The sequence below is a fragment of the Halichoerus grypus genome, unplaced genomic scaffold, assembly GCF_964656455.1.
Source record: "Halichoerus grypus unplaced genomic scaffold, mHalGry1.hap1.1 HAP1_SCAFFOLD_190, whole genome shotgun sequence".
Classification (NCBI taxonomy): domain Eukaryota; kingdom Metazoa; phylum Chordata; class Mammalia; order Carnivora; family Phocidae; genus Halichoerus; species Halichoerus grypus.
In genome coordinates, this window is record NW_027555117.1 from 1 (window position 1) to 23,698 (window position 23,698).

At 36.7% G+C, this 23,698-nt stretch overlaps 1 protein-coding gene across 1 annotated transcript; it reads left to right on the forward strand.

The window, feature by feature from the left end:
• Positions 1–4,059: 4,059 nt before the first annotated feature.
• LOC144380808 (B-cell scaffold protein with ankyrin repeats-like) lies at positions 4,060–23,363 on the forward strand (the record flags this gene model as incomplete). Its single annotated transcript, XM_078065597.1, has 4 exons — positions 4,060–4,138; positions 7,624–7,938; positions 12,207–12,512; positions 23,298–23,363. Coding segments are annotated over 4 exons (766 nt in total), but the record flags the coding sequence as incomplete, so codon positions are not given.
• Positions 23,364–23,698: the final 335 nt, after the last annotated feature.

The window sequence follows — 23,698 nt, forward strand, 5'->3', positions numbered from 1 at the left end:
ATAAACCTCAGTCAACAAGAAGTTCTCTTTTTAGTTTATCTTTGATAATGAATGATTTTAATTTCATTAAACATTGTGTGCTGCAAGGACTATCTGTGGGCTGGAATATTAAATTGAGCATATTCAGCTAGTAGATTTTATTATTTAAGCTGGATTTTTCATTTAGAGAACTGGGACTCAAGGCAAGTATCAAGGTAATTTTTTAATCCAATCTCCTCACAAAAAAAGCAAATTAATAAAATTTTGCCCTGATTATCTGATTATTTCTTAATTCTCCATTTCACCTCTAAGGACTGGATTTGTGTAGTGAAGTAAAATATTGTATTCTAATCATTTTATTATTTTGTCTTCTCTCCCTATAAAAAAATGATAGTTGTGAGAATGGAAATTATGTCTCTTCTTTTATTTTTAACTTATTTTCCCTAATTGCTAACAGAGTAGTTAGCACATATTAGGCCTGCATAAATATTTAACAATTGAATGAAGTCAGAGTCTAGCCTTAGAAAAAGGAACTTATTAAAGAATTACCTCTTTTGGGGCACCTGGGTGGCTCAGTCGTTAAGCGGCTGCCTTTGGCTCAGGTCATGATCCCAGGGTCCTGGGATCGAGCCCCGCATCGGGCTCCCTGCTCAGCGGGAAGCCTGCTTCTCCCTCTCCCACTCCCCCTGCTTGTGTTCCCTCTCTCGCTGTGTCTCTCTCTGTCAAATAAGTAAATAAAATCTTAAAAAAAAAAAAGAATTACCTCTTTTTTCCATTCTTATCTCTATTATCTTGCAAATTATCTAAGTATTTCTAATAACAAAACCACAATGCCACACTTCAATCACATAGAAAACTTATATTTCCGTTCTTTTTCTATCAGCAGAACTTCTAGAGGCACACAGTTGAGAAGAAATAAGTTCAATAATTATTGATTTATTATTGATGATTCTCCCATCAAATCGATGTGATCACTGTGCTTATTAAATGCAGATCTATATTTTATAGCATGAAGGAAACATGTGCAGGCTACATTTTTGAGCACTTACTATGTGGTAGAAGTAATATGTGCTTTGCTTACATTATTCTAATTTAACCCTCTCAGCAAACTGATGGCATACATATTACTATTCACATTTGGCAGGATAGAATATGAGATTTAGAGTTAAGTATCTTGCCTGATATCATGCAGCTAATAAATAATAGAGCTGTGATTTGTCCTTAGATTGACTTCACCATCCATTCTCTGCCCACCGCACCACACAGCCAAATACCAAAGTGATTGTATGTCAGAGGGCTATCACACTTGTCTTTGAAGCCATCATTGATTTCATTCAAGTTATTCATGTCACGAATCTAACATATTTTTGAAGATAAATCTGATTTTAAGTGTAAGGAACTCAAGTAAGAAACCTATTTGTTTTTATTATGTTATGTTAATCACCATACATTACATCATTAATTTTTGATGTAGTGTTCCATGATTCATTGTGCATAACACCCAGTGCCCCATGCAGTATGTGCCCTCTTTAAATACCCATCACCGGGCTAACCCATCCCCCCACCCCCCTCCCCTCGAGAACCCTCAGTCTGTTTCTCAGAGTCCATCGTCTCTCATGGTTCGTCTCCGCCTCCAATTTTCCCTCCCTTCATTTCTCCCTTCCTGCTATCTTCTTTTTTTTTTTTTTAACATATAATGTATTATTTGTTTCAGAGGTACAGATCTGTGATTCAACAGTCTTACACAATTCACAGTGCTCACCATAGCACGTACCCTCCCCAATATCAGGCAATGCAGACACTAATTGTTTTCCTTCCTCTCTTTCCTGAGAAAACAATTAGTGTCTGCATTGCCTGATATACAAAATGTCGGTTTTACATAATATTTATGAACCTGCTCAAATCTGTCGAACTTAGCTACTTTTTAAATTTGGAAAGCTTCTTCCTTCAATACATTTTTGGGCTTGCTTGTTTGTTCATTAATACAAATGTCATATAGCTTAAGTTATGACACAAAAATGATTCCATTAGATTGTAACCTCAGTGAACACACATACAGCCCCACACACTGACACACTTGCCCACAGTCTCTTTATTAATTCACACTGATTTTGAGCTCATAATATCTAGGCTTGTGAATAGTACATAGGAAATTTTCACATAATTTCTGAAACCTTTGAAAACCATCCCTGTTATCTAACTAGTAAAAACTTCCATGATATGATTTTAACAGTATTATGGATTTTTTTTAATAGGTTCTTGATCTATCTTATGAAATAAAGAGGTCAGGGTAATTGGAAACAAAGAATGGCTTAAATGTATTAAACAATGCATTTAATACCAAAGCATGCAAATATCAATCAACATGTCAATCTCCCTTGTAAAGTTACATGGCTTTTCATATTAGCATTTGATTGAGTCCACCAAGGGGAAAATATGACTTAAATATAAAATGGGCTTCTGAATCAGGCTCACTGTAAAAAAATACTAAAGAGAATTTTATTTTCAAGATTCCACTGGAAATCAAAAACCATGTTGTTTCTCTGGGTAGCATTAGTTAAGGAAGGAAGGAAGGAAGAAAGAAGGAGGGAGGGAGGGAAAGAAGGAAGGAGGGAAGGAAGGAAAGAAAGAAAAGGAAGGAAGGAGGGAAGGAAAGAAAAGGAAGGGAGAGAAGGTAGGGGAGGGAAGGGAAGGGAAGGGATGGGATGGGAAGAAAGAAAGAAAGAAAGAAAGAAAGAAAGAAAGAAAGAAAGAAAGAAAGAAAGAAAGAAAGAAAAAGAAAAAAAAAAAGAAAGAAAGAAAGAAAGAAAGAAAGAAAGAAAGAAAGAAAGAAAGAAAGAAAGAAAGAAGAAAGAAAGAAAAAGAAAGAAGGAAAAAGAAAGAAAGAAAGAATAAATTCCACTGGGGTCCCATTGGCCAAAGTGAGTGACCAACCAAATTGATGAAATCAATATGCAGGTCAAATACTTTTGCATACCAAAGCTATTATAAATGTAATAATGCTTCAGTATGGATGCTTCTAATTTTTAAAGGGACATTCCCAATGCAGAGCAAATGGACTCATCATTTCAGCTTTAATAAAAACAAAAGCATAAATCATTTGAATAATCACTTACAGTTTGTGGTAACAAAATGTGACCTATGTTAATGCAACGAACCTCCATCTCTTTCTCTAGATGCTTTCTCACAGTTGTCACTGGTATTACTTTCCTTACTCTAGGAGCACAAATATGTTCCACTACTGTGGACCCTATGTCTCCTTCAGAGATTATAAACAAAGACTAGCAATTCAGAGATAACAGATTTCTGTCTTTTTTCAGTAATTCTCCCTTCTGAGTGTAGTGAAACTGACTTCAGAAAAACAAACATAAATCCCCTTACTCTGTTTCTTTTTTCTTTTTAAAGATGGAAAATAAGCCATTTTACAATTCCACTGTCTCACTGTATTATAATACTTGATGTAATTAAGAATGTCTTTTGAACAGATTAAAGATACAGAAATGTTAAAATGAAGGAAAGCTCATGCTTTGTTTTTGGTTTTGTTTTTTTTTTTTAAGATTTTATTTATTTATTTGAGAGAGAGAACATGAACAGAGCAGAGGGAGAAACAGACTCCCCACTGAGCAGGCAACCTGATGTAGGACTCGATCCCAGGACCCTGGGATCATGACCTGAGCCCAAGGCAGACACTTAACTGACTGAGCCACCCAGGTGCCCCTGAAAGCTCATGGTTTTTAAGAGAAATAGTCCTGTTCAATTTTATTTAAGACTTACTTATTGCACCTAAATTTCATGACTATTGTTTTGAATCTTAAAGTAGTTGCTCTAAGTTTCATTTTTAAATTAATTTATTGTCTATTATAAACATTCTATTGCCACAGTTATACTTTTAATACTTTGTGTCATTGAACACTTGTAGATGGCACAAATATAATAGCCAAGATACATAGTATAATCAAAGTATTTAAATAAAAACTAAAACAATTATTTCCACAGGTATTAACTTCCATTTGGTGTATGTAGATGCAGATGTATTAAAATTAATGGATATTGTTAAAAATTACATTCATTTTTTTTCAGATCCCAGAAGTTAGCAGAAATGATGAGCAAGAAAATGACTATGAAGATGATATTACCTCACTACTTACATATTCTCCCAGTAAGTGTTCCTGGATGTTATGAATATATGTATATATGTAGCATCTGTATTAAGGTACATATAACTGGTAGAATAAGACTGAAGAGAGCATAAGAGAGCATGGAAAGGCATTTAATTAACTGAATGACTTTTAATTTATAATGTGGTAGAAATGTTACTACATTATCTTGCTAGTTTAAATACTTCTATTAAGGGGCCCCTGGGTGGCTCAGTCGTTAAGTGTCTACCTTCAGCTCAGGTCATGGTCCCAGGGTCCTGTGATCAAGCCCCACATTGGGCTCCCTGGTCGGCGGGAAGCCTGCTTCTCCCTCTCCCACTCCGCCTGCTTGTGTTCCTTCTCTCGCTGTGTCTCTCTCGGTCAAATAAATAAATAAAATCTTCTCCCTCTCCCACTCCCCCTGCTTGTGTTCCTTCTCTCTTCAGTTGTTAGTCTTTCCTACCCAGAGAGAATACACAAGTCAGGTTGATGCAAATATTCTATTTGACAACTCTGTTTTTTCATTTTTTAAAAAAACAAAGTCACATTCTTTTCAGACCTTAGTTTTCTCTGCTAGGCAATGAGAAGCTTGGACTACAACTCTCTCTAAGGTCCTTACTGGCTATAATAGGATGTAATTCTATATTCTAATGTCTGAAGACTAATTCAGTCTTCTACCCATTATTCCAGATTCCCCTGATATACAATAGCTTGCTCAGCATCTTCACCAACATGCTTGATAGGCACCTCCCACTCAGCATTTCCAAATCCAAAAACCCTAATGCCTGACCCTTTCAAACCTACACCACCTGCTGACTTTCCCGTCTCAGTAAGCGAAGATTCTTTCCTTGTTTAATTCCATCCAAAAACCTGGGAGTCTCCGTTGGCTTTTTTACTTCCTCTCTCACCCCATATCCAATACAATCAGACAGGACTGTTGACTCTACCTTCACAGCATAGCCAGCATTCAGCTGTTCCTCACTCTTCCATGACTTATCCTAATCCATCCTGCCGTCAGCTTTCCCTGGATTATTGCAACAGCACAGTGGTTCTCAGCGAGGGACTATTTCCCACTCACAACAGAGGATCCTTGTCAATGAACAGAAGCTTTTTTATTATCATGACTTGAGAAGGGAGGTTTACAACTAGCATTCAGTGGGTGAACACCAGAAATTCTGCTAAATATCTTACGATGCACAGGACATACCCCACATGACACAGGATTATCCGGTCCAAAATGTCAGCAGTACTACTATTAAGAAACCTGGCGTAAGCAGCTTCCACATTTGCCATCCCTAATACTCTATGCTCCTGAAGGAGTTAGTCATTTTTCTGTTCCAAATTTCCCAATACTTTCCCATCATACTTATCCTCATCATCATCTAAAAAGCCCTAGGTAACCTTCTCGGTCCCATCTCTGACCACTCTCTTGTTTGTTCACCACACGGTGACATCTCACATAGCAAGCATTCTCTGGCCGCAGGGCATTGCCCTTTTAACACTGCACAGCTGATATTCAGCTAGCCATTATTGACCACTGGTTTCTCAAGTGGTAGGCAAATTGACCTGCAAATCAAATACAATTAAATACAATGTCTATCTAGCATAATTTGGCAAATCAGTAAACACCTTAAAAAGTTATGGCATAATACAAAATAATGCTAAATATTAAGGAATTAATGCACTGATTTTTAAAGTTGTACATTTTATTTTTGCTTTTAGTAATAATAAAACTGATAGTGACCATTTATTATGATTTAATCCTCAGAAGAACTGCCTATAAAGAGAAAAATGTTATTTCCATTATTTATAGAGAGCAACCTCATTTCCACAGATCATTAGGACCTGGAATTGTCTTGTGTTTGAAATTCTGTGTGACTGGACTCAGGCCTCAGGCTCCTTAATGAGATAGGGGGTGAAGCACAGCACACCTTAGTTGACAGATTTCCATTGGTATCGCCATCGCTATGAAGCTTGCTAAAACTCACTGACCACTACATCTAACTCTCCAGGGCTGGATTCCAGGTTTGGACATTTTTGACAAGGACCAAGGAGACTCTGTGGCTCAGAAAGTACATGCATAAAACGTAAACACTGAATACATAAACATAAAGCAGCTACAAGTAATTTCCTATAGCATGAGTGTAGTTCTAAGTTGATGATCGATTTGCCCAGACAGAAATAGTGAAGTTCCTTTGCTAGCCTGAGCCATAATTCCTTTTCAGTGACTACATCATTGACTCCATCAACATTTCTAGAGACTACTTTATTTCAGGCTCAGTGCTTGGAGTTAGAGGAAGAAAGATGAATGAGATTTGTGCAAGAGATCTCCTTCTGTTGGCTGCTCTGCTTAGGCTGTTAATTAAAGAATCTTGGTCTGCAGTTCTAGTACTGAAATTACATCTTTCTCACATGAAAGGAAAGAACAATAAAAAATAAAATTCCATGTAGAAATAGGAGTACCATCATGGCACGATTTTTCCTCATCACTAATTTTCTCCCATAACTGAAAAGTTTCTACAAAGTAACTGTGCGTTGTTTAAAAAGAAAAAAAGTCCTTTTTCTCCATACTCTGCCAATTGGCTTCTTTAGCCAAATCTCAGCTTAGCAACACTTTAAAACAACAATCTTCTGCTTGTTTATTGCACTGACAACGACAACAATTCACATAGTCCCTCCAATTTAGAGATTCCAAGTTTGTTTTAAAATTTTGTGAATCCTTTATTTAAAGCAGAATTTTTATAAAGAAAATTTAAACAAAAAATTTTAAGATTTAAAGTTATTGCATTATAATATCTTTTTTCAATTCTTCCCGAGTGGTTAGAGGGTATCTGTTGTGTACCCTATAAAAACAAATGATGTAATCATGATTCTTAAGATGGAGGGAATTTGGATTGTTTGGTTAAGCTTCAGCATAGGATATATTTTATAGGTGACAGAACTGAGTCTTAGAAAGATTTACCTACTATTGGTGATTTGGATGCCTTCTCCACCAAAAAATATTAACATATTTTCAAGAATTAAGGTATAATCGGTTGATAATTATATATTAAAATATAATTAATAAGATCACATTATTATGATAATAATGATAATCACTGCATTATTTACAAGCAAGTTAAGGTTTATTTTTTTCCTTGTATTTACCTTTTCCACAACTTACTTTTTACTGATTAGGTCAGTTATACCGTTTTCTAATAAAAGTGCAGTAATACAAACATATACATAACTCTGCTCAAACAATAACTCTAGAAAGCCAGAATGTTATTGTATGTATGTGTCGTATAGTGAGGTAGCAAGATATGACGAAGCTTTCACTGTTCATTTGGTAAATATTTTAAAAGCCCAAGAATGACTATTCACTAAAATTATGCGATTGTCATCTTTCTACCATATCAGCTCATAAAAGCTTTATTAGCAGTACTACCACTTCTGTATGAAATTAGAAAATATGAAATGCCTCCAGATGGTGTGTTTAAATGAAATCTACCATCTTCATCATGAACAGCCACACAGAACCCAGCATTTCATCGCGCAAGCGGGCGGACTTCATACAGGCGGCGTGCGGAAGGAGCTGAGGCCGATGAACTGGAGAAGGAAGAAAAAGAGAATGCATTGGGCACAGAGGCCGAGCAGAGCCTCGCAGAGGTTGGCGGTGGGAGTTCTGTGAACGAGTATGATGATGACTTGTATGTGTTCATTCCTGGAGACAATCCAGAACATAATTCACCAGAGCAACTCGTGAGCTGCAGACCCCCTCTCCCCCCGCCACGACCTGTAGCTGCTGCCTCCCAACTGGAAACACCGCACTGCACATTACAGGGTAAGTTTAAGGTTAAAACAACAACAGAAGTTTGACAGGCTTCCATAGCATATAGTGCAGTGGCAGATTTGTTACAGGGAAGATCAGCTTTTAAAACCAAGAGCAGCTTTCCTGCTCTTCCTTAACTAAGGCCTCAGAAATCAAGCAAGAGATACCTGCCACTAATTCACCCACAGCCTCTTTCCCTCCCTCCCTCTCTCTCTTCCTTTCTTTCCTTTTCTCTTCCTCCCCTCACCCTCTTTCCTCCCTCCTTCCCTTCCTCCTCCCCTCCCTCCCTTTCTTCTAGAACAGTCTCATTATAAAGCTTTAAGTAAGTAAAGCAATAAAACTTGGAAGGAGTCTGTAGTCCTTCACATAAAATGCACCTCAAGAATCATGTGGGAAAGTATTTTAAAAAGTACTCTTAGTTGTCTGGCAAAAGGAGAAGGCTAATGTTTTACAGATTTGAAAATGACCTTGGGCACTTTCACTCCACTGGTAGCTGCAGGGGAAGCAAGTGGTAAAGAGTTTATCACACACTGCATTGAGACCGAAGTCTAAGAACACTCAATATATTGCTAAAGTGGAAGAACAGTTAAAGGGCTATGATTACATTTCTTCCCAAACGCAAGAATGACCTGTGTAATGGTGGGGGAGGGGGCGTGGGGGAAGGGGGTGGTGCAGGTACCATCAAGATGAGCTTCCGTATTGGACTTATCTGGCTGGAGTGTTCAACAGCCTAACAGACTTCCAGCTCCAGGTTCACTCTACAGTCACTAATTATCACCCACTTTATTGATCACTATTTTATATCTACTTTCCAAATTCAAAAAGTGTTCTTACAATGAAGTTTTAATAAGAAAGATGAAAGAAATATCTATTATTAAAACTCCGTTTGTCATTATACTTTTTAGCTGTTGAGCCCTAGAGGGCTACAAAATATATATAAACACTGTTTAAAAAAGGTGGATTTTGAAGCCATGAAATTTAGCATTTGCATCATTGAAGGGCCTGTCTCTATAAAGGTTCAAGTTGATGAACATAAACCTTTACTAAGGTTATACACTGTATTTAGAGATGAAGAGTCCTCCTTAATGGAAAGTATGGAAAACCTCATGGTCACGCCTCTGATTCTTTCACTCATTCAACAAATATTTATTGATTACCTACTATGAGCCAAGCTCTTATAGACCGTTGCGGTAGATCAGTGAAGTAAGTGTATCAATACTGGGGGTGGGAAGAGAGACATAGATAAGCAGCACACTGACAATAAAATTCTGGTATATTTTCTCACTTTCTACAGATGTGAATAATTTCATATAATTATTAAAATACATTGTTAAGAAGGCAAAGTTGTCTTTTATCAGGCTAAATCTCTTAAAAGGACTAATAATAAATAATATTTTCCCAAATGTAAATTTTTATGCATAGTATATTGGTTAGGAGGTCTAAAACTACTCTATAGAGACTATTTACCAGATATCTAAAACCAGAAGTATACATTGGCTAATATATCTTCTGAGAAGTACCAAATAGAAAAAGCAAGATAAAACAAAAAATCCCCACTTTTTATTTTAGAACTGTACTTTTACACTTTCTATGCAGTGTTACTTTTGATCTCATCTTTCATAGGGCTAATATTGGAAATATTGTAAATGGAAAATAAAATGTCAATATTTTTTCTTAAAATTCTTTGATTAAGGTCTTAGTAAAAAGTAAGACTAGAAGCTACCACTTCTTTTTTTTTTTTGCCGGAGATTTGGTATGGGTTCTTTGAATTTAGCTAGTGATACCTTCAGAATTGTCTTCTAAGACTAGTTTCGTATGCCCTCAAATTATCAAAAAAGTGAGGCCCCCTCCTCATGTCCTGAGCATCAGATTCCCCATGATGGATTTATGGGCATATTCACTGGAGAAAACAAGAATACAAAACACTATAGAACACTTTTTGGTTTATAAAGAACACATTGTCCCTTTTTATCTTCACAACACACATGCAAGGCAACAATCACTATGATCCCTCTTTGACTCAGACCCAAGACCACAGAGCCTGTAATTAGAATGTATCAAATACTTCTATAAACAGGCTTCCTCAGCTTTGAAGAGTCTTCTCTTTGTTACACACTCTTCCTCTAATTTTTTTTTCAAAAATTAGAATGATAGGAGTGATTTATTTTCAACTTTATTTACTAATGTACAGTTTAAATTAAGAATGCTCAAGCCCCACTCTGACATGAAAAGTGGAATCTGATACATTGAGAAATAAAAAAGTAAAATGTGTTATTTCTGGTGCAAGCCCAACTTTAGAAAGAGTTGGGAAGGAAGGTGGGTGGAGAAACAAAGGGAGTTAGCAGCTCAGGAAATGGGTTGATAAAAGTAAGATAGTTGACACATTCCGCTAAAAATGAAACACTGTAAAAATGTTTCCCACACACTTAATCTGGTTTCACCTGTTATGCTGTCAGTGAAACAGAAGTCATGAAGTCAAAATCTCAGTACCATATTATTCATAGGGAGAAAGGCAAGTCATGCTGATTTGGAAGTTAGTGCTAGGCGTGCAGTCATTAGTACTTCTTGGCTTAAACTAACTGAAACAATCAGATTTAAGACTCCTTTGGGGGAGTCCTCATGAGCCTACCCAGAACAATGGCTGAACTACTTAAGATAATATATATTTTATTCTGCTCTACAACTTGTCTTTCTCCTTAGCTTCTACATTTTTCCACTAAAATATCCATAAATAACCTAAATTTTTTTGGTCAGATTGTCACTGAAGAGGAAGCAGAATAGTTCTCCCTTAAGTCACGTGCATGAATCTCTCAGAACAACCCACAAAAGTAATGATTTTTCAGTCAGTAACTGAAATTCTTTCCATTTTATTGTTTTCATTAATGCTTTAAGCAAAACATCTGTCAAAAGTCTAATTTTTTAAAGATTTTATTTATTTATTTTAGAGAAAGAGAGAACGGGTGGGGAGGGGCAGAAGGAGACGGAAAGAGGGTCTCAAGCAGACTCCATGCTGAGTGAGGAGCCTGACAGGGGGCTCGATCCCAAGACCCTGAGATCATGACCTGAGCCGAAAACAAGAGTCAGATGCTTAACTGACTCTGCCACTCAGGTGCCCCAAAAGTCTAATTTTTAATAAAATTCTCATTGGTGTGGCAGGGAGCCATCAAAATGTTTTCCAACTTATTTATTAACCAAAATATGCGATACCTTTGTCTTCTAAATAACTGCTACAAAATATTTTAATACATTCTTTAAAAAATATGTAAAGATTTTACTGGCTATTAAAACCATGAAAGATTACTCTTTTCATATGAATTAATCTTCAAGTCATTGATTATCCATGCCACCTTGTCACAAACCCTACTTTCAGTGTTCTTTATCTAAGAATGAGGTTCACGCTGTCTTACAGACATCAAGAGTTGCATTTTGGAACCTCAGTTTGTTAAGCCACAGTGAGACTTCCTGTAAGAAGCCAAGTGATGGCATGTTTGGCTAGTCCCCCTGTCATTTGCAGGTAAATTGAATGTTAGGCGGAACACCCAGTGCAGGCCCAATGAAAGGTGAAATAACTTCAAGTGAAAAAAAAAAAAATCTTAGCATATTCTGCTTGAAAAACAAGTTTTCCAAAGCGTTTGGGATTTGAGGCTTAGTTTTATCACTCGATTTTCTGATATTAAATCCCTTATAAATTATCTGGAAAATACTTATATGCCTATTTATATGTTTTCAAAGAAGTCCATGTTTTAAACAAACCTTTTTTTTTCTTTAAGATTATATTTTTAAGTAAACTCTACTCCCAAAGTGGGGCTCAAATTTACAGCCCTGAGATGAAGAGTTGCATGCTCTACTGGCTAAGTCAGCCAGGAGCCCAAACCAACCGTTATTGTTTTTTTTTAAGATTTTTTATTTTTTATTTGACAGAGAGAGAGAGAGTACAAGCAGGGGGAGCGGCAGGCAGAGGGGGAGGGGGAAGCAGGCTCCCCGCTCAGCAGGGAGCCCGATGTGGGGCTCGATCCCAGGACCCTGGGACCATGACCGGAACCGAAGGCAGACGCTTAGCCATCTGAGCCACCCAGGTGCCCCCAAACTTTTTCTTTAAACAAAGTTAACAATTACAAACTGCAGGAGAATACGTTAGTAAATTATATAGTGTACTTTTCATTTTGAAATTTATGAGAGTATATATAAATTATTTGGGGAGAGTTTCAAGGAAGTGACAGATGGACATCAACAATATTGCATAAAATAGAAGAGTAACCACCATCTAAATATTTCATAAGCAGGGAAAATGGTGGAAGGCCAGACGGAAAGAAGTCAAAATTGGTGTGATCTCGGAGCAAGACAAGAAACAGGAGGTGAACCCAAAGAAGAAGAAAAGAAAGAAGATGAAAAGGAGCAGGAGAAGGAGGAAGACCCGTACACGCTTGTTGAGACTGAAGACAGTGACTATGACGTGATACTGGCCAATATGAGTACAAAGAAAAAATTGGGGAGTCGGTCTTTTATTATAAACAGACCTCCTGCCCCTACACCTCGACCCACAAATATCCCTCCAAAAGAGGAAACCACACCTTACATAGCTCAAGGTAATGCTTTTTGTTGTGTGTGTGTGTGCGAGTGTTTTGGGGGTGGGAGGAATTGTCCTCTTTTTAGTGGGGTCAAAAACCCCAAAGATGAAAAATCCAAGTCATAGGTGAGTTGTATTGGCCCCTTTTTAAATTTAGAAACATAATGAATAAAGAAAATAAGAACAATGGGTAGGGTTCTGGTTTCTAATTCTTCATTAAAGAAGGAGAATTTTGACAAATTATCCAAGAACATGAAACCACAGCTTGTGTGGAGAAATTCTATTTGAAACTTTTTCTATAATTCTCTAAGAGGGAAGTTCAACTCCTATGAATAATTTGCAACACAAGATAAGAGGTAAATACTTTACTTTTGCCCCAACTTTACTTTTTGCTCCTAATTCTACGTAAAATAACTTTAAAAACCTAAAAAGTTGTGAAAACTAGAATCTCAGATATACAACCACAATTACTCTGATAATTGTACTTCACCCCAACAATTAAGATTCACTTCATCTGTCATAGAATTTCTACTTCATTTTACACTTCAATTCTTCTTTCTCATTTTCTACTCAGTTGAATCTGAATAAAAAAACTAACAGATCCCGGAGCTTTTTTTATATCTATAGCCCCAGCAGAGTATATTTACACTACTATTATTTTCTGGCACTCTTGTATACTCTGTCTGGTTTGATGTAGTCCACAAGTCCATTGTGTCTGAGAGATGGACTTTTATTTATCAGTGCATTGCATGCATTTTGGGGCTAAAATACCATCCTAGGGACTGAGAAAATGGGATAAAACAATTTCTTCATCCTTGAGGAATTCCTAGGTGATAGATATGCAAATAAATATCCAGAGTACAATGTGACACTTTTTTAGAGATTTTTTGAACAAAATTGTTTGGGGGATAACTAAACTGAGAAGCAATCAATTATACATTCAAACAATTTAAACCAAGTACTCAAACAGAACATTTAAATGTATACCACGAACCTGCCCAAAAGAAGCACATTTACTCATCTGTGCTTAATATGTTCAAAAGAAACCATTCTATTGCTTAAGCATTATGTTTTGAGAAATTTGTATAAGAAAATTTAGCGAGTATATATAATTTCCAGTGTACAATATATTTGCTCATCAGTGTTCTGCTGATAATGTTCAAGAAACTATTAAAAATTAGAAAATAATAACAAATTAATAAATGTGTCAGCTAAAATAAAATGTCAACTGGAACAATTATCTAGATTATTAAGGCAGGGATTAGCTGTAATTAGAAATTCTTAGATTGTCTAGCATAGTGACATCTAGGATGTTACTAGCTCTTAGACAAGGATACTGCCTCCCAATAAGTATTTTTTAAAGAGAGAAGAGAGAAACAGCTCAACACAAGAATTTAGTTGTATTTGAGAAATTTCTGAAGTGGTACTTCGTCCTCTGTATCCCAGTCCTTGGGGAGTTCTCAGGACCACAAATAGAGACTCCTATGTTGCGGTGTTCTATTTTTTGCATTTTATCTTCTCATCCTTCTATGGGCTGTCATATTCTTATTTTCCATGAGCTCTTTCTTGTTCTCTATTTGTTTTTTTTTTGGATTTTATTTATTTATTTATTTGACAGAGAGAGAGAGCACAAGCAGGGGGAGTGGCAGGCAGAGGGAGAGGGAGAAGCAGACTCCCCACTGAGCAGGGAGTCTGATGCAGGGCTCGATCCCAGGACCCTGGGATAATGACCTCAGCCAAAGGCAGACGCTTAACCATCTGAGCCACCCAGGCGCCCTCTAAGAAATTTTTAAAAGCTATTTATCTCCCCTACTTATCGCAAGTTTGACACCCTTCAGCATTTATAAGAAATCTTTCTAATTCAATTAGAACAGGAAGATGTAGGATTTGGACCTACAACAGTCTGGTTCTCTCCACAAATTTCCTTTACTGATATATTTATTTCTGGATTATTTGTTAATATTTATTTCCTCCTCAGACCCATAAGATCTGTCCTTTTCTGGTTTTGCCCGTCATTGTATCTTTTGGTACCAAGCTTGGTGCTGAATTCATAGTAGAAACTATGAATATTTGAGGAATATTAATTGAATGAATAGGAAGATGAAAAGATGATAAAAGTGACAAAAACCACATTGATGTGGTTCATTAGGATACTTTATTAACACTCTGGAGGATGGTCAGAATAATATATCAATCTACTAGTTCCTAAATTTCTCTTGTTTTAAACCATCTTATGGGTTTTTTTTAATTTTTTTATTTGAGTATAGTTGACACACAATGTCACATTAGTTTCAGGTGTACAGCACAGTGATTCAGCTTCTTTATACAATATGCTGTGCTCACCACAAGTGTAGCTCCCATCTGTCACCACACAGTGCTATTACAGCACCATTGACCATATTCCCTATCCTGCACCTTTTCTCTCCATGACTTATTCATTCCATAAATGGAAACCTGTACCTCCCACTCCCCTTCACCCATTTTACACCCCTACCCCCCAAAACACACACCCTCCCCTCTGGCAACCATCAGTTTGTTCTCTGTATTTACAGGTCTGATTCTTTTTGTTTGTTTATTCATTTATTTTATTTTTTAGATTCCACATATGAGTGAAATCATATGGTATTTGTCTTGACAGTTAAACCATCCTACGTTTGAAGTACAACTAATGTGAAAAGGAGAGGTCATACAAAATGGGACAAAGTTCCAGGATACTGACATACAGCTAAGCATTCTAATCCCTTTCACACAGCATAACATAATAGAGGCTCTATTTCGACTATCACGCCTAGAAATGTAACTTATTAATGCAAAACTAAACCCATGGTTTTTTATTAAGAGATATTTTTCTGATTTTTTATTCCATTCCTGTCATACTAAACCTAATTTTGGTGAACAACAAAAGAATAATTTATTTTTCTTAAATGAAAAGTTTTTGAAGTCTGTGTGCTTTCAGATGTTGCGTTCTCTCCACCTTTTTTCCCCTATAATATGGCAGAGGATCAGGTTCATTAAGTTTCAAGAGTATGGAGGAATTAATATGGATTTATAGTCCTCCTTAATGACAGAATTCTTGATTTAAGACTAATCAAGGAAAGAAAATGAACACTTTGCATAGTGTACATAGATTGGTAGTAAAACTATATGCATAAATCATGACAAGAGATGACTGCCTATTGGGGAAAATTCTTCAGCATCAATGGGCAATTTCCCATTTTCCCCTCATATAATTAATAGAACCAAGATCCTTCTTCAGAGTCTATGTTACTGGTTTGGGGTAGACTGTAATTTCCCTTTCAATTTTCAATTGCTGCTGAGTTGCCCTTGGCATTTTGCAGAGCAACAAAGTTGTGTATGACCTTTTTGAGAGCTACTCTGCTACTGGGACCCCAAAATGTCAAGTACAACTCAGTTGTTCTCAGAAATTTTCCACTTGCAATTCATTTGTACTTGAAATTGATCACATACAATGTAATTGAAATGCAAACAGAAAAAAAAAAAGACCTTGTAGAATCTCTTAGGAAAATTAATCCGTATCATTGTATATGTGAGAGAACGGAATGGTCTCTGTCCTCATTAGTGAAGAAATGTGGTCAAGTGGATTAGAGTAGGCCTTAGGTCAAGTGCTTGGATCCTACTCTCTGGCTGGGTGACCTTGTCCAAGCCATTTAGCTTCCAGACTTAGTATGTATATCCCAGATGCTCTCAGGACAGAGGGACATATTTATCATTCTATTTGTAAGCCCAATGTCCCTGTATCCCCCCTGTGATTCTCCACCTCTCCCCTTTCCTTGATAGGGCGCTGGTATAGCTCGGCAAAGGAACAGTTGTTTAGACATGTGCTCGAAGCGTCCTTTAGAGGGAATCCAGCCTGCCTGTGTGACCCAGGTGTTTTGATTGGTTTTCTGTCCTCACAGCAACACATCACAGCAACATTGAATGACACCTACGAAGGGCTTTGCTGACCATCTGTTAGAGTGCTGGCATAATAATGAAGAACTTTTCCAGTCTCATCTTCCAGAAATTCAATTCCTTCATGTTAGTGAAGGGAGAAAGAGTAATCAACTGTGGTGCAAATTGACATTTATATTACATGGGACAATAAATGCAAATATCATCAAGCACTTAAATTTTCATTCAGCAGCAGAGTAAATTTCTGGTCTTTTTCCCCTTAACTTTTGATGCTTATAGAGTCTGTTAAATATCTCTTTCGTAAGAAGTTTAATTGGCCTAGAATAGTAGTTCTTAACTGGTGGCGATTTGCCTCCCTGGAAACATTTGGCGATGTTTAGGGACATTTTCAGTTATCACCACTAGGACAGTACTAATGGCATCTAGTTCGTAGAGGCCAGGCATGCCACTAATCCTTCCTACAAGGCACAGGAAAGGCCCCATCACAAAGAATTACCCACTTCAAATTGTCAACAGTGCCAAGGTTGAGAACCCATGACATGGGTTGTTTCCATTGTTAAGACAAAGTAAACATCTGAATAGAGTACTTCAGAGAATGGTCACTTGAACATGAAATCATAGATGGATCAAATAGCTATCCACATGAGTTGTCTTTTTTCTCACATTAGATTTCCTAAATTCACATTATTTTTCACCAGTACTTTTAGTGTGTACATCTTTTTTCCTCTAAATATGTAGCAGTTGGAGAAAAACAAGATGTCCTGTGGGCTTGGCACACTGAGAGGACCCTCCTCAGAGGGACCAGCATGAAATTCATGCAAGATTGGAAAGCTGGATAAAACTGAATTTGAATCATGACTTAGCCACTTAAAAGTTGTGCAAGTGATATAACCTTGCTTCATTTGTTTAAAAAAAAAAAAAAAAGATAAAACCTCCTGCATAGAGTTTTTATGGGAATTAAAATGACCTAGGTACCGTAGCTGGCACAACAGAGCAGGATGCAAAAATGGTAACCACCATGCTGGAGGGTATTCTGTAGACACAGAGGTGAGACAGGACATGCTAGATCTTTTCAGCTGGTGTGCCTTTGGCTTCTTACTTGGGTTTCAAATGCCAGTATCTCATCTTGCATGACTTTTCCAAGTTATTTATGAACTATCAATAATGAACCCTACACAGAACAAGTGGGACAGCCCTGTCCTTTTTGAGTCTTCAATCTGCATTTCTGTAGTTTGAGTCTTAATAGCAGAATTAGTATTTAATGCCTGCTCAAAGTGAGTGTGACCAGGTCCTATTGGTTACCTCTTAAGATAGCAATATTTCCTGATAGAGGGATAAAAAGAGAAGCCAGAGAGGTTGTTTTTGGTAATCACCAAGGATGAACCAAAAGATGAACTCATCATACTTTCCAGAGTATTACAGTGGCTTCTCAACAACCCAAACCACTTCTCTTTCAAACAAAAGGAAAATTACTAGGGATGTTACTAGAGTAATGTCTTCACTTATTATCATTATTGAATACAAATGGTCAAAAAGAAAAATCAGGCAATGAACCTGAATGAAATTATATGGAAGGAGACGAACCCCCAGTCCAGTGCTATGCAAGCCATAGGTGTTCAATACACGTTACCTGCCTGGTAACAAGAGGAAGGAGGACCTGCCTGCCCAGTGGTGGATTGGAGATTTTGCTAATAAACTCGTTGCCGTGGCCTCAGGATCTAATTACACAGAATTCCACAAACCAACTGCTCTCTGTCTTTTGGAATGTCTCAACTTCCTGGATAAGAAACATTTCTAGAATAGAAATATTCTTATTTGCATCAAAGGAGAAAATATGCAAATAAAAACAGTTTGTATTCTACTCTAGTAAAAATTAAGTTCCTTAGAAAGAGAAAAAAAATTATAATAAGATTTCCTGTTTGGGGAGAAGATTTTTGTGGGAACATGTCTATTAGACTTAAAGTTTCCATTACAAACTGGAGAGAAAATTCATGCTTTCTCCTTAGGAGAAAATTGATATGGCCTTTGAATTAGAATGTTTATGCCATTTTCCTTCTGGTAGTTATGTGATTTCCAACTTTCCTTCCCTACCAATCTCAGAAGTATTCTCCTTTAAGAAGAGAGTATCATAACTCCTGATTCCATGTATCTCCCAGGCAGTAAACTACCTTCAGTTGGACAGCCTTCACAGGATGTAGCTGATGTCACTGTGCATGGCCATGCCAACCCTAATGTGCCTATTCAAATGTGGTGACCTATGTTTGATAAATTGGTTCAAATTAATAACTTGTAACTATCGCTAACAGAATGCAATGGTGGTTTTAAGCCAGTAGGAGTGCTCAATCTGTCTTGGTCAATTTGCAAGGAAGCTACCTCTCTCCTCTGAGCTTCGGTTTGTTTAGACAGTGTGACTACTTATAGGATTAGAATATTCTCTTAACCTGTTTTTGCTGCTTAGACAAAGGGGTTGTTTACAGCGTTTTGGGTTTTGTGGGGTTTTTTGTTGTTTGTTTGCTTTTGCCTCATTCCACCTTTTTGTGATTACCTTTCACAGGGTGCAAATTGGGGTGAACAAGGTAGGAAGAGTAAGGCTACAGGGGTCAAATTACTACCTTTGTCTTCCCTGATTGTTTCTCATCTCTATCCTCTCTCATCAGTAGGCGCTAAGGACACATTTGACCTTTGCTTAAATGAATACATGAAAATGGAGGACATTGTGGAAACTATGACTGGGTTTTATTTACCTTTGCCTAACACTGTAGTTGGTTACACAGTTAGCAACGTAATGAAAGCTTATTGAGTAAATAATAAACACACTGCTGCTACCTGTACAATATCATTCTGAGAACCCAGAGCATAATACAAATCCGTCACTTTTTTATATCAAATCTCTAGTTTCGAGAATAATCTTCAGTGATAGCTCTAAACATTTTATGTTGCACTTCTAATGGGCATGGATCATCAAGGGGTTTGCTGTTTATAAGCCACATCTTTATGAATGCATTTGGTTATTGCACAGACTTTCCATTACCTTAGCCGCTTACAAAGAAATTCCAAATAACTTTTGTCAGATGTTTTAAGGATAGGGTGGCTTTGGTAGGGTCCCTTTGCTTGAAATAGGCCATAAATGAAGTTGACATGAAGAATGTTCTTGCAAAAGCAACCTGGAAAGACAAATAGTACCAGTGAATTCGTTATATTTCACCTTCTCCTCCTCCTCTGTTCTTCTGATAGTTCTGCTTTGCTTAATGTTTTGAATATTTAATACTATGCTAATTTTTTTTCCATTTAGTGTCATTTCTATTCTAGAGAAAATTTTATAGAAGTTGTTCCGCCAATATTTAAGATAAATGGGGATGGTATTTGGGACATTTGCATTGTTTGAGATTATTTTGAACTTCAAAAATTGTTTTTCTTTCTCTATGGGCTTTTTTTAATGTTTAAAGGTGGTGACAACTACTAATAATGTATTCATTTTCCTTTCTTCTCAAATTCCAATTTTAGGTAGGAAGAGAAAAATAAGATTTCACTGAGGCAGAGTCATCAATGTTGATGCATGTCATAATTGCCTTAATGACATTTTTTGAACATTGATGCAGTAAAATGTGATTTAAAAAAAATAGTATCCTGCAAGAATTCAAGCACATAGGGACAGGATCACCTCCATATTTTCTAAAAAATTAACCTTGGTCTGTGGTTTAACTTTCTAGTTTTTCTATTAGTCTAAGCCCTCAGTACAAATAATCTCTTCCTCAAAACGGAGCCCCCTATTTAAATTCATACTTAAGAATTTATCCAGACACTTGGGCCTGGAGTGACTTGGGAAATAAGAATTGGTAGCATCTTAGAATGTCAGAGTTGAGTGAGACATCAGAGATCATCTCATCTGAGCTCCACCTTTATCAGCAAGAAAATAAAGTGCCAGGAGGGGAAAGCCATTTTCCCATGTCACATATGTTGTTAACATTAAGACGAAACTATACCCCTTCCCCGGTGCCAAGTTAGTTAGCATTCTGGCATATAGGTGGGTTGTTATTTTTCCAATTTCTGTATGTTTAAAACAGACTCTCATCTTATTCACCACAAATCTTGTACAAAAGTATGTAGTTTCATATATAAAGCTGAGTGACCCATAACCCAATGTTCAATTCTCAGGATATCATGGATTTTACATTTACCTCTTATAAAGGTTTGTGTCAGTGAGCATGGTAACTAGAAAGCGTATAAAGCTTTTTAGAACAAAGGTTTTACTGGTAAATTTAAAATGTTTCAGCTAATATTAACCGTAAAAAAGAAAGATTAACGAATTCTGGAATTTTATATCTACCTATCCTTTTCCTAAGGCTAACAGAGTTAGCTTGTTATGCATGTTTGAGTCAGTGATCATTTTGATGGACTAGCGCTTTCTTCAGGAGACAAGTTAATATAGGTCTTTTTCCAAGACTACCTCACATTCAAAAATACCTCCTAACTTCCATAGCATCAAGAAAACAGTGTGTTTGGTAATGTGCTAATTGCGTCTTTGTAAGGAAATGAGGCTTGTGTGTAGGTGGAAGGAGGGGACCAATGGAAATGGGTGCAGCTGGAGGTGAGTTAAGAGGGAATTTCAAGAGAGATTATCCAGGGAGAAAGGGCCTTTGTACTGCGGGGTGTGACAGGATGCACACCCTGCTTTTAAAAAGTTCTGTTATCAGCACTTTGATAACCATCCTTCTCAGACATCCAACTTCCCTCCCAATCTTCCTTCAGATCCCAGGCTCTTCCAGCTGGAAACCCTGGTGAAATCTCAACAAGAAATAAACAACACTCTTTATAATTCTAAGGCTAGAAACCGAAAGAGAGTGTTGACTTGTGTCGCATTTACTGCATTTCACGCACCCTGGGCATTTGTTGTCAGCAGAACCACATACAGGATGTAAAATGATTTTTAAAAAATTAATGCCAAAAATCTGGAAAAACTAATACCAAGTACTCTGTAGCTTCAAAATGCAGCAGAATTATTAAAACTGATCGATCGATGTACTCTTTATTTGGAGAATTTGTTGTCCAGATTTATCTTTGGATTCAGATTATTTTCCATATTAATGATGCCAGACTACAGCCTTTTTTGTCTTAGACATTTTCAGTTATCATCTTAACAATATTGGCAAAAACAGAAAAAGCACGCAAAGACTCCCCCTGTTATTAAAATTTCAAGACTGTTTCATATTTTCAAGACTTTTTAGAACTGGCCAATGAAAAAAAAAAATCAAGCACCACTTGTAAAAATTTTTCTAATATCCTAAAATATACTCACACACCATATATCCATCATTATATTTTATTTAAGGAAGAATACAAACCACAAGCCCAGAACTTGCCATTAAGTTATATTTAGCATGTTTTCCAAATACTAACGTGAAGCAGAAAATTGATTTTCAACCAGAAATGATGGTATTTCATGAGTATAACTCTTCTTAAATACATCATACTTTGAAAATATATTTGCTTTTCCTGTTTGAAAGAAGACAGTAGGGCAGACTACTCTTTGTCTTGACAAACTAAATATGCTTAATAAATCATTTTTGATGTGATAGGATTTGGGGCAATTTTTTTAAATTCAAAAAAATGTCATCCAGATTAAACACAGGTGTGGCCTTGATAATAGATTGGTCTAAAGAATATTAAAACTAAAGACAGAGAATATAAGACAACCGCTGGGCTGCATCTTCCCATCAGAGTGGTCAAGCACCATCCAGCTGCACTGCTCGCTCCCTCCCACATGCCTCAGCTCCACTGTCCCAGGAAAGTCTGGTGAGCTGCTAAGAGAATCAAGAGACCCAAGCATGCTGGCAGTGCTCAAGGGTTCTTATGAATCCCCTCCCTCTATCTCCTTCTTTATCTTTCAAAAGAAATAGTTATGGAAGAGAAGAGGTAGCAGTGCTGTGGAGAACCAGGCAATAGGTCGAAGTCAAAGGCTTGAGGCTCTAAATCACATCTCTACTAACAACAGTTCTGGGATCATTGCGAAATTACTCAGCCCTTTTATAAGTTATTAAAACTTCCACCTCCCTCATCTTTACACATATGAGGTTGGACTCAATCTCCAAGGCCTCTAGCTGTTTCCAAACCCTGTGATGCAGACTACCCATAAAAAATAAATAGCATGAACTCTGGGATGTTCAATTTCTAAAGTCAAGTTGTAAAGGGTATAAGCTTTTTCATTAACAAATGCCAGAAGCTATACGGAACTTTGTGGGGTGCTCAATAAATATTAAACAATCAATTTTATCTTTCATCAGCAAAATGGGGTGAGTAATGCTGATTTGTCTCACAGAATTTCGTGCGAGAAATAATAAATGAGAACAAAGCACTTTTCAGATAATGAAGTAATTCGAATAAGCTGCTTTAATAGGTCTGAGGTCTAGCTAGATGATGCAAGAATAAAGTATCTTTTTTATTATTACATCTGTGAAATACAGCAGTCTTTTCATCTGTTTAAGAAGAAACCATCATTACCCTTGCTTATCACCAGAAAGTCAGCATGAGTAATTTCTGTGCAAATGGAATTTTTCATGTGATTTTAACATTTATCACTTTTAACAAAATGCACCTTTTAGCTTTACCTGATATCAGAATGGAATCATATCTTGATTTAAATAGTTTAATGAGGTGTTCCATCAGCATTACACTCTTCTGCCTAAAGAAAATGCTTTTCAAAATGACTGATAAGCTGTGCAAATGAGAAAATTGTAAATTTAATAATCCTCCTACTCAAAAATAATACAATTCAAGAATTGCTACTAAGGAAAATGAGGTATCACATTCTAGCTTCCTGGAGACTTCCACAGTCTGTTCTTTTTCATGCTTGTGTACAGTAAATATTATGTGCTATTTTTTTTTTTTTTTACAGTGTTTCAACAAAAGACAGCTGGAAGACAATCTGATGGTGACAAGTTCCATGGTCCTAAGAGACAAGGTAGTAACATGAACTTCAGTTTATTCAATAATCTCTAAGTAAGATTTAAAGAAGTCATATGAATATTGGGTAAAGTCTCTGAGGATAGAAGTAAATAATTGTGTGCCTGATTAGTCTTACTCTTTAATTAGTGTCTTGCCCAAATATAATTTTGTCATTAGATTAATACAAGAAAATTATTTCAATTAATAAAGGCAAGAAACAACCTTGTGAGAATGTTTGTGGTGATGTTGATGATGTTGTTACCAGGGCTGTAGGAAGGTCAAGTAATACAACTTCTCTAACCTGTATGGAGACCATGCTTTCATAGACCATTAGAGAGAAGCCTCTGGAGT